The sequence below is a fragment of the Elephas maximus genome, chromosome 15 (assembly GCF_024166365.1).
Source record: "Elephas maximus indicus isolate mEleMax1 chromosome 15, mEleMax1 primary haplotype, whole genome shotgun sequence".
NCBI lineage: Eukaryota > Metazoa > Chordata > Mammalia > Proboscidea > Elephantidae > Elephas > Elephas maximus.
The window spans coordinates 69894335-69908884 of NC_064833.1; the positions used below are offsets into that span (position 1 = coordinate 69894335).

General features: G+C 42.2%; 1 protein-coding gene across 1 annotated transcript in view; it reads left to right on the forward strand.

Annotated features, from left to right (window-relative positions):
- The first annotated feature begins 750 nt into the window (after positions 1–750).
- The window catches only part of TRPA1 (transient receptor potential cation channel subfamily A member 1), a 76662-nt gene continuing 62862 nt past the window's right edge, over positions 751–14550 (forward strand). Inside the window, exons 1-3 of the mRNA XM_049853928.1 lie at positions 751–861; positions 8368–8527; positions 11685–11860. Coding sequence (XP_049709885.1) covers positions 751–861; positions 8368–8527; positions 11685–11860 — 447 coding nt within the window. The remainder of the gene's footprint in view (positions 862–8367; positions 8528–11684; positions 11861–14550) is intronic.

The window sequence follows — 14550 nt, forward strand, 5'->3', positions numbered from 1 at the left end:
CAAAGATACTCGATCAAGTCCCTCAAGTTAGTGCTAGAATTTAGTCCTTTTCTAAGTGCCTGGAAAGAGAAGTGTTTTTGAAATCCTTATTTCCACATCAAAAAGGCCGCAAAAGGAGGTGGACCTAGGAAACTCACGGGGACTTTAGTGACAGGAGACCCCAAAACGAAAATATCTTCCGAACGTACCGTGTTTTTAATTCTGTCTCTCCTTCTCACACCCCCCCCCCCACAGTTGGGGACTGCAGACTGGAGGCGGGAGGTGGGGTGGGGAGAGGTGGAATCAGTGGATTCCACCCTGACCTAGCACACTTGACAAGAGCTGTGCTGCTGGAGAGAGCTGGAGGGACGGGTAAATCGTGCTTTCTATCTACTAGCGGCGAGTCCTGGGCAGACGCAGCGTGGCCACCTCCTTGTTCTTCTTGCACAGGAGGTCTGTGTCCCTGCCTCCTCCCTGCGCCCCGCCTGGCATCTGCGCTATAAGTACCCTGGGCCAGAGAACTCCCTCCAGAACTTCTCTTGGCCCTTCGCAGAGGGAGTTTTCCGCAGCCGGAGGACCGCACGGGGCGTGGGAGCTCGGGGCTCCAGGCGCGGACCGCCGGAGCGCTTCTGACGCCAGCCACCGCCTCCCGGCCGCCTCCCAGCCACCTCCGCCGCTGTTTGGCCGGGTTCCGGCCGCTCACCGCGCCTTCCCCCAGGTGCCGGCGCCCGCGGGGAGCAGGTGCACCAGGTGGCGTCCGGGGTGGGGTCAATGAAGCGCAGCCTGAAGAAGATGCTGCGCCTTGGAGAGAAGAAGGAGCCCCAGGATGTATTGTACGAGGGCGTGGAGGAAGCCGCGGGCGACTCGAAGGACTCATTTAAGGTACCCAAGGCGATCGGCGGGCGGGACAGGGCTGAAGTCCGAGTGGGGGCCGGTTCTCAACTTTGTCCTCCTCGGTTCGAGGTTTCCTTGTTGGCAGCGCCTGGAGAGGAGGACCCGAAGCCTGAAGGGCGAGGGGGGTGCTGGCTTTGGGTTGTGTGCGCAGCAGAAGGGGAGATCTCAGAGGTGGAATCCCGGGAGGCCACGCTGGGAAAGCCGGGAGGCCACGGGGCGTGCTTTGCCGTTTTTGTTTTCTTGCGTCCGTGTTTTACCTATTCTTGCTCTCAGATGGGCATCTACAGTTGGGGGAGACATACCCAGAAAGTACCTTCGGCAGGAGGTAGAAGCAGGCAGTTGCCTAAAATCAAGACACTTTTGGAGCAGCACTTTGGGTGCTGTTTCACTTGGAGAGTTTTGTAGGTTTTATTTAGAATCACACAGCTAAACGGGTGTATCAGAAAGTGGAACAGCTGTTAACGAGGTACACTGGGGTTGAGAAGAATTCCTGTCTAGTAGAGTTAGACAGAAACCATGCTTGCAATGAGGTATTGCAGGGAATGCTCCGGGTGAAATGAAGACAAAAAAAAAAAAAAAAACCCGCCGCCACCAACAAAAAACAAAACTCATTGCCTTATTTTTCAAGTTGATTCCGACTCATCGCGACCTTATAGAACAGAGTGGAACTGCCTCATAAGGTTACCAATGAGAGGCTGGTGGATTCGAACTGCCTACCTTTGGGCTAGCAGCCGATTCCTTAACCATTGGGCCACCAGGACTCTGAAACAGAGTCAGGACTGGCAAATTCCTCCAGGGATTGAGGGGTCAGGAAAGAATTTATGGCGACCCTTTAAAGACAGGTGGGTGTTCTCTAGAGGACTCCTTAAGGACTGGATGGCACCTTCTATCCCTTATGTGCGTCCAGGAACCAACTTTCTGACTCAAAGGCAGCACTAGCTACCAGCTGCTGGCGCAGCTTGAGGAGCAGAGGGTATCGGGATGCTCAGAAAACCGCTGCTGGATTACTGGGATCCTGCAGAGCACGTAGAGGTAGAGAGTTACATATTTTGTTTTATTAACTGCAGTAATTCCAGATAATTATGTCAAAATCCCAGTGGTTGGACTCATCACAAAGCAACATGTATAACGCTGGAGAGTTCTGAACTCTAGGGATTTCTTGGTGGCTTCCTGATTAAAAAGATATGGTGTATAGCATATTTTCTCCAGCAGACACACACACACACACACACACACACACACACACAAAATCTCAGGAATGCTAACAAAATCAAAGGATTGCAGAAAACTGAAAAGATGAGAAATGTGGAGAATGACCTGACTAATGTCTTTAGCCTTTTCCAGTTACTTTCGTTGAAGAGAGTTAAGACTTTAGCATTTGACCTTTCATTTATTATCTTTCAACTTAGTTTCCCTCCTTTTTTGTCCGTTTTCTGCTTATATGCATTTCAGTAAAGCAATATAAAAACTGTGCTATTTAATGTCTTGGTTTTTAAGGGTTTAGAATTAGCTTTTCTAAGCATTCTGGTTTATTCTCTGTACCTTGTCATATAGTTCAGAATCCAAAGGAATATGAAGTGGCCTGTGACAATAGAAATATGTATTGAATGAATACAGTAATTTGTCTAAATGACACCCTCAGCTTACTTTCAGAATATTAGAAAATCTCTTAACGTGTCAAGGACTAAATTCAGAGAGTTGGGGGCTCTTTAACACTTCCAAAGAGCTTGGGTAAAGTACTTAGCTGTTGTCTTTGTCGTCGTGAATTCAGTAGTACCTTGTGGGCATCCGAATCTAGTACTTGCTCTAAAGCGCGTGTAATTGGCTTTGTGTTGACAGCACAGCTCTGAACAAGCGTATAACTTGCTTTTTCTGATGCCCTGGAATGAGCAGTGTAGTTCCTTTATTATCTCCCTAAGAACCTACCAAATTCAAATGCTAAAATGCTTCCAGATGGATTCAGGTAAACGTTTTCTTTGGTGAGACATTGAGAAAAAGCCAATTTTTGCAAGAAACTCGTATTTCTTTTATTACTGAAAATGTAAGTTTGGAAATGGCTGGATGCTTATCATCGTATCCTGCATTCACTGAAGATACTACTAAAAAAAAAAAAACTTTTTTTTTTTTTTTAGCTTATAAAAAATTCGGTTTTATCTTGAGGAGTAATACATCTCTATTTAAAGGACTACCATAGAAGAATGGTTTCTTAGGTACTTATCTATGGCCAAAACCCGTTGCCCAGAAGTCATTCCAACCCAAAGCGACCCTACAGGACAGAATAGAACTGCCCCGTAGGGTTTCCAAGGAGTGGTTGGTGGAATCAAACTGCCTAGTTTTTGGTTAGCAGCTGAGCTCTTAACCACTGCACAACCAGGGCTCTTTATCTGTGATAGCAGAAGCAAAAACCAAAGTGCAAAATTTTAAGAGACTAAACCCCAAACCAAACCCACTCCCATTGAGTCGATTCCCACTCTTAGCGACCCAATAGAGTTTCCAAGGAGTGCCTGGCAGATTTGAACTGCTGACCTTTTGGTTAGCAGCTGTAGCACTTAACCACTACGCCACCAGGGTTTCCTTTAAGAAACCAAAAAAAAAAAAAAAAAAAAAACCCAGCGCCATCGAGTCAATCCCGACTCATAGCGACCCTAAAGGACAGAGTAGAACTAACTGCCCCATAGAGTTTCCAATCCCTTAAGAGACTATGTTTTTATTTATTCCAACCTGACATTTCCTGTTTGAGTCCTAATATGCTCAATTCTTTATTAGCTGTATTAAATTACATTAAATACTTTAACATTTTATTTGATGATAGTTTTTATTTTTTAAGTAGTGAGAAATGCTTTGGTTGTCTTTCAAATGCAAATTAAAGTTTCTGAGACATATTACCCAACCCACTGCCGTCAAGTCGATTCCAACTCATAGTGACCCTATATGACAGAGTAGAACTGCCCCATAGAGCTTCCAAGGAGCACCTGGCAGATTTGAACTGCCAACCTCTTGGTTAGCAGCTGTTAGCACTTAACCACTATGCTACCAGGGTTTCCATATTACCATGTGTCAATTGTGCCCAATCGTAGGTAGAATTAAAGCAAGTATCTGGGTCATTTGTTTTGAGGAGGTTTTTGCATTTTCCAAGAATAGTCATTTTACAGTAGGTTTCCTGAAAAGCTACAGTCTTGCAGAACATTTTGCTTGGATCCATGTGAAAAAAATATTTGCCAAGAAATAGTTTTGGGAACTTTTCAGGCAAGCGTATTTTTTTGACCACATACTTGGAAAGCTAGAAGGAACATTGAGAAGTCATTTTAGTGTATATATTGCTGTAAGTCTAAAACGAAGTTCCATTCGCCAACCCCCAACCCCCCTCCCCTTTTTTTCTATTCGTTCTTAAAATCTCTAGGGAACTAACATTCATCGAGTAGTCCAGGGTCATTCTAGAGTGTGTAAGAGTCCATATGGCCTCACCTGCTGCCCTATAAGAGACCTGGTATTTCCTTTCTCCCTCCCAACCTCCCTTCCTTCCTTCTTTTTTTGTTTTTCCCTCCTTTTCCTTCTTTCTTTTTTTCTTCCTTTTTCTTTTCCTCACTCTCTGTCTGGAAAACTTACTTACACATATAAAACTATTATGGAAAATTAAGTATACAAATGTGTAGTACACATTTAGTGTAAACGATGAGTAAAACGAGAAATCAAGAAACAACTAGGGAGTGATCTCAAACTCTTTTGTTTGGTCTCAGAAGCCTTTTAAACTCTTAAAAAAATAATGAGGATCCTAATAAGCATTTATCTTATAAGTTAAAATACAAAAAAAAAAAAATTTTTTTAAAGTTTGAGAATTCATAGCACACATTCCAGTCACTGTCAGAACCGTGATGTCACCACACATCTTGTGGCCTCTGGAAATCTCTGCTGCACACTCATGACAGGATGAGAGTGAAAAGGGCTAGGTTAGAGGATGGCACAGTCCAGCTCTCACGGAAGCCTCATGAAGGAAATGGGCTTTGGGAAGGCTGTAAGAATATGTAGCCCTGGTGGTACAGTGGTTAAGAGCTTGGGTGCTAACCAAAAGGTTGACAGTTCAAATCTACCAGCTGCTCCTTGGAAACCCTATGGCGCAGTTGTACTCTATCCTATAGGGTTATGATGAGTTGGAATTGACTCAAAGGCAACAGATTTTTTTTTTGGTTTTTTGTGGAAATACAGGCAGGTTGGAAACAGGGAAAGAATAGAGGTGCATGTCATTTAGGTGGAAAACATAGTAAACACAAGCATGGTGTGAATGGAGAGCGTGGCATGTACTGGAAGGACATATCTTCTAGAATATACCATTAATGTTCAATTTAGGTTCATGCCAAAGTTTGGCTTCAGACTCAATTTTGGGCCAAAATCTTCAATTATCTTTGGCTTTTGCCTTATCTTTGGCAATCAAATAGTGAAATACCTAACTTAGTGCCATTTCTGGCCTATTTGACCTGGTGTGTGATCAATGACATCATCATATCTAAACAGTGTAACCATGTTAGCAATAGAGAGTAATGTATGTCACTCATATTTATTGATCATACCTAAATATTTACTTTCAGATACAAGCAGGAATTCTAGAAGCATCTTTTAATAAAGCTCTTATGGGTCAATTGAAGTATAATTAAATACTGCTGATTTTGAAAATTCTTAATTTTATATTTCAGTCAGATATTAAGACTTTTAAGCAGTTGAATAGGGACATAGAATGTCAGTTAATACAGATATTAAGAGAGGATGCATTGGTTAATTTTAGGAAGAATATTATATATTTTTTGTACCAAAATATTTATACAAAATCTAAACAATTATACAAAGCAATATAGAGACAGGTTACAACATAAGTCATGAAGGCCTTTAACAAATTTGTTGTTTACTGTTGTCAGTGTTCTTATGGCAAACAAAATGTACAAAGATTAATTTTTATCAAGTTAATTCTATTTAGGGCATTTTAAGAAAAAAAAATTCTATTTGAGAATTGTCTTAGTTATCTAGTGGTGCTATAAGAGAAATATCACAAGTGGCTGGCATTAACAAACAGAAGTTTATTCTCTCACCAAAGTCTGAAATCAGGGTGCTAGCTCTAGGGGAAGCCTTTCTCTGTGTCTGCTCTGGGGAAAGGTTCTCATCAATCTTCCCCTGAATCTAGGAGGTTCTTAGTGCAGTGACCCTGGATCCAAAGGGTGTGCTCCTCTCCAGGCTCTTCTTTCTTGGTGGTAGTAGGTCCCTCTCTCTCTGCTCCTTCTCTCTCCTTTTTTCTCTTTTAAGATAAAAGGTGATGCAGGCCACACCCCAGGAAAGTACCCCTTACATCAGATCAGGACTGTGACCTGAGTAAGGGTGTTGCATCCCACGCTAATCCTTATTAACATAGCCTAATTTACCTAATTAACCACAGACAGGGATTAAGATTTACAACACACAGGACAATTATATCAAATCACAAAATGGAGGACAACCGCACTATTGAAAATCATGTCCTAGCTAAGTTGACAAATATTATGGGGGGAAACAATTCAATGCATGACAGAAATTCTTCAGATCTTATGAGATAAATTAAAAGTAGAATGTCAACTCTGCTGCCTCAACATTTTACAAGGAGGAAACATAATGTCATCCATAATAAATCATCTTCAGTCCAGACATAATAAAAAAGGAAGGGTTAGAGAAAAATGAGTTATTCAAAAAGCTCTTGTTCCCCTCCTACCTCAGTGGGAAGTGAGGGTCTGTTTGGAATTGCAATTTTCCAGGCTAGTAACAGCAGCCAAGCATGCTAAAACTTATTAAGCCTGTTCTATGAAGTGTCTAATTTTAAAAATCTTATTATTAAAAGTTTGAATAATTTAAACAGCTTCAGCAAAATTTCATATTTATTCTTATATTCCATGGTTCATTCTATGATGGTCAAATTAGACCTCAGCTTCAGCTTCTGCTGAATGTTGATTTTTATCATTCATCGTTCAGCCAAGATATATATTCCATGAACCCTTGCTCAAATTCTGACTGTACTTACTGTGGCTTGGGCAAACTACGTAACCTCTCCGTGCCCTGGTATCTGGCCCAAAGTATGTGCACACTAATGTTAGCCTTTACCACGTGCAGAGAGGAAGGAGGAGGAGATAGACCTGACTCCAGTGACCCAGTAGCAGAATCCCAGTGGCACAAAGAGGAGGCATTACTTGTCCCAGAGGAAGAGGTGTACCTAGGGTTATGGTAGGTGTGGCAGATGTTGCACTGGCTCTGGGCACCTGGTGCTACTGAGGAGTTCGGTATGGCCAACAGCATGTCTACAAAAAATGGCCCCTATGGCAAGTGCTGAAATTGCACCCCTGTCCAAACATCTGACACCCATCTTTTAGATAACTTTACCATAATATCAGCTAAAAAATAAAAGTCAAGCTCATTAATCTTTTAATTAACATATTACTGTGCTTGAAGAAGGATGTTGGGCCATACCGGGTTAATAGAAACTGCTCAGTTTTGCACAGGGCTGGTGTAATACTCTAGATGGGCCACTGCCCTGGGGTGAGTGGGCAGCCATTTTAGATTACTGACCGAGCAAAGTACATGCTGGTGCTTCACAAAGATTATTCTAGCTGTGGTATATAGGGAAACGTTGGATGGGAATAGATGGTAGGGAGGCAGGCCAGTGAGAGGACAGTTAGTTCAGATTCCCAGATTGAACAGTCCTTGTGTTCTCGAGAACCTTTCTATCTAACCAGAATTCCTCACACTGTATTTAAGTACATTTTCTGTTGACAAAGCGAATTCCTTTGTATCTTCATGACGCTTACCATTTCTCAGATCACATTCCTTAAGTTTACTTGAAAGCTTTTCTCAAGGCCTTTATTTCTATAGAAAATACAGGTGTATCATTAGAAAGTCAAAATATTTCATTAATGTACTTAACCAAGCATTTTCTTGCACCTTCTTTATATTTGTAAGCATTTTGTGCTTCTCATGAAAATTATTTACCTAATCATAAGTATGATAAATACTTTTGAATGATGATAACCTTTTCTCAGACTATAAAATTATTAACTTTATTGTACTTTAGACGAAGGTTTACAGAACAAACTGGCTTCTCATTAGACAATTAGAACTCATATTGTTTTGTGACATTGGTTACCAACCCCAAGACATGTCAACTCTCTCCCATCTCAACCTTGGGTTCCCTATTACCAGCTTTCCTGTCCCCTCCTGCCTTCTAGTCCTTGCCCCTGGGGCCGGTGTGCCCCTTTAGTCTTGTTTTGTTTTACAGAACTGACTAATCTTTGGCTGAAGGGTGAACCTCAGGAGTGACTTCATTGCTGAGCTAAAAGGGTGTCCAGGGACCATACTCTTGGGGTTTCTCCAGTCTCTGTCAGGGCAGTGAGTCTGGTCTTTTTTTGTGAGTTAGATAAAATGATTAATTTTAAATACACAAGTTTTACATATGCTTGTCTGCGGTAACAATTTTTTATATACACCTAGGTGATTTTTGAAAGGCATGCATGTAGATTACAAAACATGATCAAGAAACGAAGCAGATCGAGTCGCTATGATGATGTGAATGCCTGTCCTTTGCATCATGCTGCAGCGGAAGGTCAAGTGGACCTGATGGAGATGATCATCAATGACTCCTGTTGTGACGGTATCATAATGTTGCAATGTGTGCGGCATAAATCCACCCCCCATTAGATTTATTGGGAAACATGGTATGAGGTGATTCTGAAGGGTATATCAGTGCCAGATTGTAAGGGCCCTGAATATCTCACTCAGGAGTCTGAGTTTCCTTACAGGCCAGTGCTCCTCAAATTTTTCCACGGAAATACTGCAGAGGAGAATGCAGATGCACCCCTAGGGATCCCGGACACCCTCCATATAACTTTTATGTACTGTTCTATAATATTTCTATTGATATTATTCTACATTCTAAATTACTTATTGAGTAAAATGGATACTACAAGAAGATGTAACACTCCTCCACTTTCCATCAGGACACCTAACCTTGTTAGAGAAACTCAACCATAGGCAGTGGGGTGGTGGCTGCCCCAAGAAGTTTTTAAGCAGTGAGGTGGTATGATAACATTTTTATTATATAAGATAATTCCATCAGTATTGTGTAAGATGGATTAGAAGTGTTAGGCCAATTAAAATGCTATAAAGGTATTTTTGTAGTAAAGAGAAGAGTCCACCAGGGTTTTGCCATTGGAATAAGGAGAAAAGGAGCGATTCGAGAGACATTTTGCATGTAGAGTCAACAGTGCTTGAAAACAGATTGAATGTGAGGAGAAAGTGGCAGAGATTTGAAACTTTGAGGTTCCTAATTTAGGAAATTAAGCTAATAATATAACCATCCTGAAAAGAGGGCGTATAAAAAACAAAAGAGAGGTGAATGCGAGAGTGTGAGGAGATAATGAATTTGATTTTGGTCATACTGAGTTCGAAAGGCCCAGGGGACATCCACTTGGATGTCCACATCTTTCTTCCACGGAGCTGTTGGTGGATTTTAACAGCTGACCTTTCAGGTAGCAGCCAAGCTCTTAACCACCTCACCACCAGCACTCCTGCAGGTCACCACAAAACCCTTAAACTAAAAGTCCTCAGTGACCTTTCCAGAAATGATTCCTGAAGAGTGGTAAAGATAAAAGCCAAATTCAAGTTGTTTGATTAATGAATGAGCCCTTATTTAATTAAGTTTGGTGTGGAATGGAATGTTGAATGGAGTGCTTTGTCATGATCAGAAAGAATGGTCAAGGAATGTGTATGTGTGTGTGTGTGTATTGTTGAAAATGAGAGACTTGGATGAATGAAAGGAGATAGTGGAGAAATAAAAACAGGAGAGAAATTGGAAACATCCCAGATATCCTAGATGGTCCCCATATTATATCTGAGTGCATAATTTTTCCCCTTCCTCAGACACACAACTATACCAACACTAATTAATAAAGTTGATAAAACAGAAAGCCGTATCTATTTTAGAATAGATCTGAGACACCACAGGGTGAAAAGGCATATTCTTTAGGCTGAGTTCACAGGGTCAATAGTGCAATATATTGTGTCATAGAACTATGTGGGCACCATATATGTGGTATGCGGGGCTCAAGCTCAAATGCTAACCCTGTGCTCTATTAGCTGTGTATCTTTTTTTCATTACCATTTTCTGAGCCATTGCTATGGGCCAGCCACTCCGCTAAGGTCTTTGAAGACATTATTTAATATTAATTTCTCAAGAACTTTGCAAAGTTATGAGAAATAGAAGAAAACTGACGATCAAAGAGGTACAGTAACTTGCACAAGTCCTTACTAGCTGTGTGAACTTGGCAAGATTTTTAACCTCTCTGAACCTCAACAGTTTCATCCGAAAAACAGTCATGGTAGATTGCAGGACTCTTGGGAGGGTTGAATAATTGTCGTATGGAACCTAGTAAAAAGCCTGGCGTGTAGTTATTGCTTTTATGTAATCTCAAAACCTTATGACAAACCCAAAATTCATATTGGAGATAAAAAAAAACCTGTAGCAATAGGAGGATCTATTCTTAGGTGGTTAGTTTTGTCTTTTTGACAAGGTCAGTGATATGTTTTGCACCCCCTAAAGGTGCCCGGTACCCTATTTTAAGCAAATAATGCTTGTTATAAATTTTTGCATATATTGCTCAACCCCCGCACATTTTTCGTAAGCGCAAAATAGCAATATTTTTTTACATGTCGCTAACATCAATTTCAGTTTTGGCTTTTTTTTTTTCTGCCCAACAAATTTAATGTTAAGTCTTTGTTTTTGTGCCTATTGATATGGAGATTTGTTTGCCATCAGCAGACCCTCGCCAGCCTACCTTGAGTTTCTAAAGCAGCCTCTCTCCAGACAGGCTTCCTTCTCTGTTTTGCAAACCACTTTCTTCAATGCAGGACGAAATCACTTTTTACACCCCAGAAACAGCCCTCGCCAGGCCCCAGCCCAAGAGTTGCATGGATCTCCGCACTCAGGGCCGGAGAGGCCACTCAGGCCGGACAAGGACAGCACACCAAAGATGAGCCCATTGAGCCCCGCCATCCTGCTGGCTGGTGGCGGTGCTCAAGCCCTTTGACTCTCCTGCCCCTGCTGACGCCACTAGGCAGGTATGAGAGCCAGTCACAGAGGGGCCAAGCATCCCTCGCTCGGACGGTCCGGCTGGCCACTCGGGGCCCCACAGGGCCGGGGCAGTAGTGTTAGCACCCGTATCGCCCTGCTGCCCAGCTTCACGCCATTTGCACCACTCAGGGAGGGTGGCAGCCCCGGGCCCAGCCCTCCGCCCCACCTACTTGGAGGCAGATTGGCTACAAGGAACTCCATGCTCTCAGGCCCAGCTGCGAACTGTCCCAGAGCAAATGCACAGTTTCAGTTGTTTATTTTCCAATTACAGGGTACTACCACACACTTGATCCATGACTTCTTGACCGTGGCCTATACCTTTATTATACAAATATGATCAAAAGTAACATTTTTTGGATTGTCAATTGAGGATGAACGAGGCTGAAATTCACTTCTGGAAATGTCACGGAACATGCATAGTGTATGCATGGGCATGCTATGCCAGAATTTTTTTACATAATTTTGTCATTTCCTCCGTGTTACATGGGTGGTTGCGCGTTATTTACGTGGGCACACTATTTGTGAAAACATGGTGTATGTTTCTTAAGAACCAAAGCTATATTTTTATTTTCAATAGAGAAGGCATCGACTGTTATAACACCACTTGGCGCGGAATTTATATTCAGACTCGAATATAGTCGAAGCCAAATCTAATCCATATTTTGGTGTCTTTTTCTAGTGCTGAATGTGATGGACAATTATGGAAATACCCCTCTGCACTGGGCCACAGAAACAAACCAGGTCGAAAGCGTTAAATTTCTTCTCAGCAGAGGGGCAAACCCCAACCTCAGAAACAACAACATGATGGCGCCGCTCCACATAGCTGTGCAGTGCTGGCACAACGAGGTGGTGCAGGTGAGGCTGCCAGTGGCGCACACACGGCCGGGCGTGGGCTCCCCCTGCCGGGGAAGAGTGGCCCGCCAAAGCTGCCAGGGCAAACGAAGTGAAGTGGTTCCACGTTTTGATGATGATAGTGATGGAGAGGCTGATGATGACAATAACAACAACAACAGTATTTCCAGGATTATTTACTAGTCCTTATGTACCAAGCACTTTTCTAAGAGCTTTTTTATGTTTTAGTTTATTTAATCCTTATTTTAAAAAAAGACTCTGAGTTAAAATTTTTATTATCCCCATTCCATAACTGAGGAAACTGAGACACAGAGAGAATTACGTAACTTGCCTACCATAGAGTAAATGGCGAAAACAAGAGTTTGCCAATTTTGTTTTCATCTTTGTTTCCAAGTTAAGGCTTTCCCACTTTTACCTGAGTGATTTAATGACTAAAAGGAGAGCTAATGAGTGACTTGGGGAAAAGGGAAAACATAATTTTGATTTGCTGTTTTAGTTGAAGAATAGATGGCTTGCCATACTATTGGTATATTTCTTATTTTGTTTCCAAAGCTTGAGCGTGGTTTTGGTCAGTAGAGGAAAGCATGGAAACAACAAACAAAAATAAAAAGCCAGATCAGCTGGTGTTCAGTGGACTTCGTCTCATGGTGACCCTGGGTGTGTCAGAGTAGAACTGTGCTCCACAGGCTTTTCGGGGGCTCATTTTTTGGAAGCACGTCCAGGAATTTCTTCAGAGACACCTGTGGGTGCAGTCAAACCTTGTAAGGCACCTCTGGGTGGACTCGAACCTTTCAGTTAGCAGCTGAGCACTTAGGCATTTGTACCACCCAGGGAGGCGGCCCTATAAATGCCTAAAGGATAAGATTAAGGCCATGGCTTTTAAACTACATCTTAGGGTCTCACAGTGTGTTTCCACATACTAGAAAACAAACATGCATACTGAAGTGGAGTGCAGTTTCCTAAAGGATCATACTCCAGGGGTTCATTTCTAAGATAGGCGATTTGGGACTCATAATAAGTTTTCTGGTAGAAACAATATTGCGAGTGATGATGTGGCTATTGTGATGTTGTGCTAGGCCAAGCCAAAACTCACTTTATCTGTGAGTCAGCAAATAGGTCCCAGAAGTGTCAGTGAACTTCTCACTCCCGTTAGCCCAGACGTGGTTCTCCCAGAAGCCTGAGTCCTGACTTCATTAAGCCTGTAGAGAGGCTGTGGGGGAGCCCGTTTTCCACTTTCCCACTGTACCTTACATGTAGCTTTATCATAACACCTAGCACATGCAAAATTATAATCAAAGACTCATAGGTTTTTCTCCCGCACTTGCCAGTTATGTCCTTGAAAGGGGTGGGACCATGTCTTACTAATTTAAATATCTCTGTTCTTCAGTGCAGTGCTGGTAAATGATGGCTGTTGAATGGAGTTAATTAGTTAATTAATGGGTATATGGGGGTACTGACTAAAGAAAGTGAGAGCTGAGATACCAGTGTACAAGAAGATGGGTGAGGTTCCCTCAGTGGGAGCAGCCCTTGAGAAGGTTATTTCTGATAATAGACTTCTTTTTTTTTTTTAATCTACATTATCCATGGGCCAGGTGCCTGCTTCTGTATCATCTGGGTTGGGCCACTAGTGACTGGAGGGATCGCCTGAGATTTCACGTGTTTCCCCATGGAGTTTCTTCTGAACACTCTTCTCAGAAACAAATGACCATTGGCTTAATTAACCTTGGCTGTGAAAGCATGATTTGGGAGTTCAGTGGCAAATAGCAATTGAAAAACTCTTGTAAATTAGAAATCAGAAGTCTTCAGACCAAGAAATAAAGAACGACAGGTATCCCATAGAAATAGAAAAGATTGTTCAGAAATTAGCCCATACGTGATTTATGAACTAGATGGTGGACATAATGGAGATTTTCCTGCATGACACTAGAAGGAGAAGAAAAGCAGAATTATAAAAGAACTGGAATTGTTTCTCCCTTACTTGATCTTATAAGCTACAGAAAAATGTAAAAATGTTTCCAATTCCCTCTGTTTTACCAAAAGTGAAGAGGAAAAGAGAAGAAGGAGAAGGAATTTTGGATGTCTCCCTGCATGCTTGCGAGCAATAGTCCTACTGGTCTGCCTCCCCAGTTATGCCCATGGGCCAGGCCTGCAGGGATGGCCCACCAGCCCATGCCATTTTAGAATGTTTCTCCACTGTCTGCTTCGGCAGCCTTCCCCAAAAGCCTTTCACAGCTGCCTATATGATTTTAAAGTAAAAATAATCATTACCCGTGTATCACCTAACATTTTTGCACAGACTCCCAATGGCATACATATTTTCCTTGAGGCACATTGGCCTCAGGGGTTAGGGAGAGGCCCTTGTTCTCAATGGCCTGTAGGCCTCAGTACTCGGGGTTGAACTTTAAATTATCCAGTTGTTTGATCTTTCTATGAGACTTCTAGATTCTCATCTAAGAAACCCCTGGAGGGCTCACTCACTTGCTAAGCTTCCAGACTTGCCAGGTAGTGACTGAATTGAAGTGGGTGCCCAATTTAGTTGCTTTCTCTGGGACCCCTGCCACAGAGAATTTAACACAGCTTTTTAAACAGATTGTGGTTATGGTAGAACATTAGTAACACTCAAATGTTACAAATCTAATGATCTGTGATTCCAAGAAAGCAAAATCCCTTCTTATAGCCATTTATAATATACT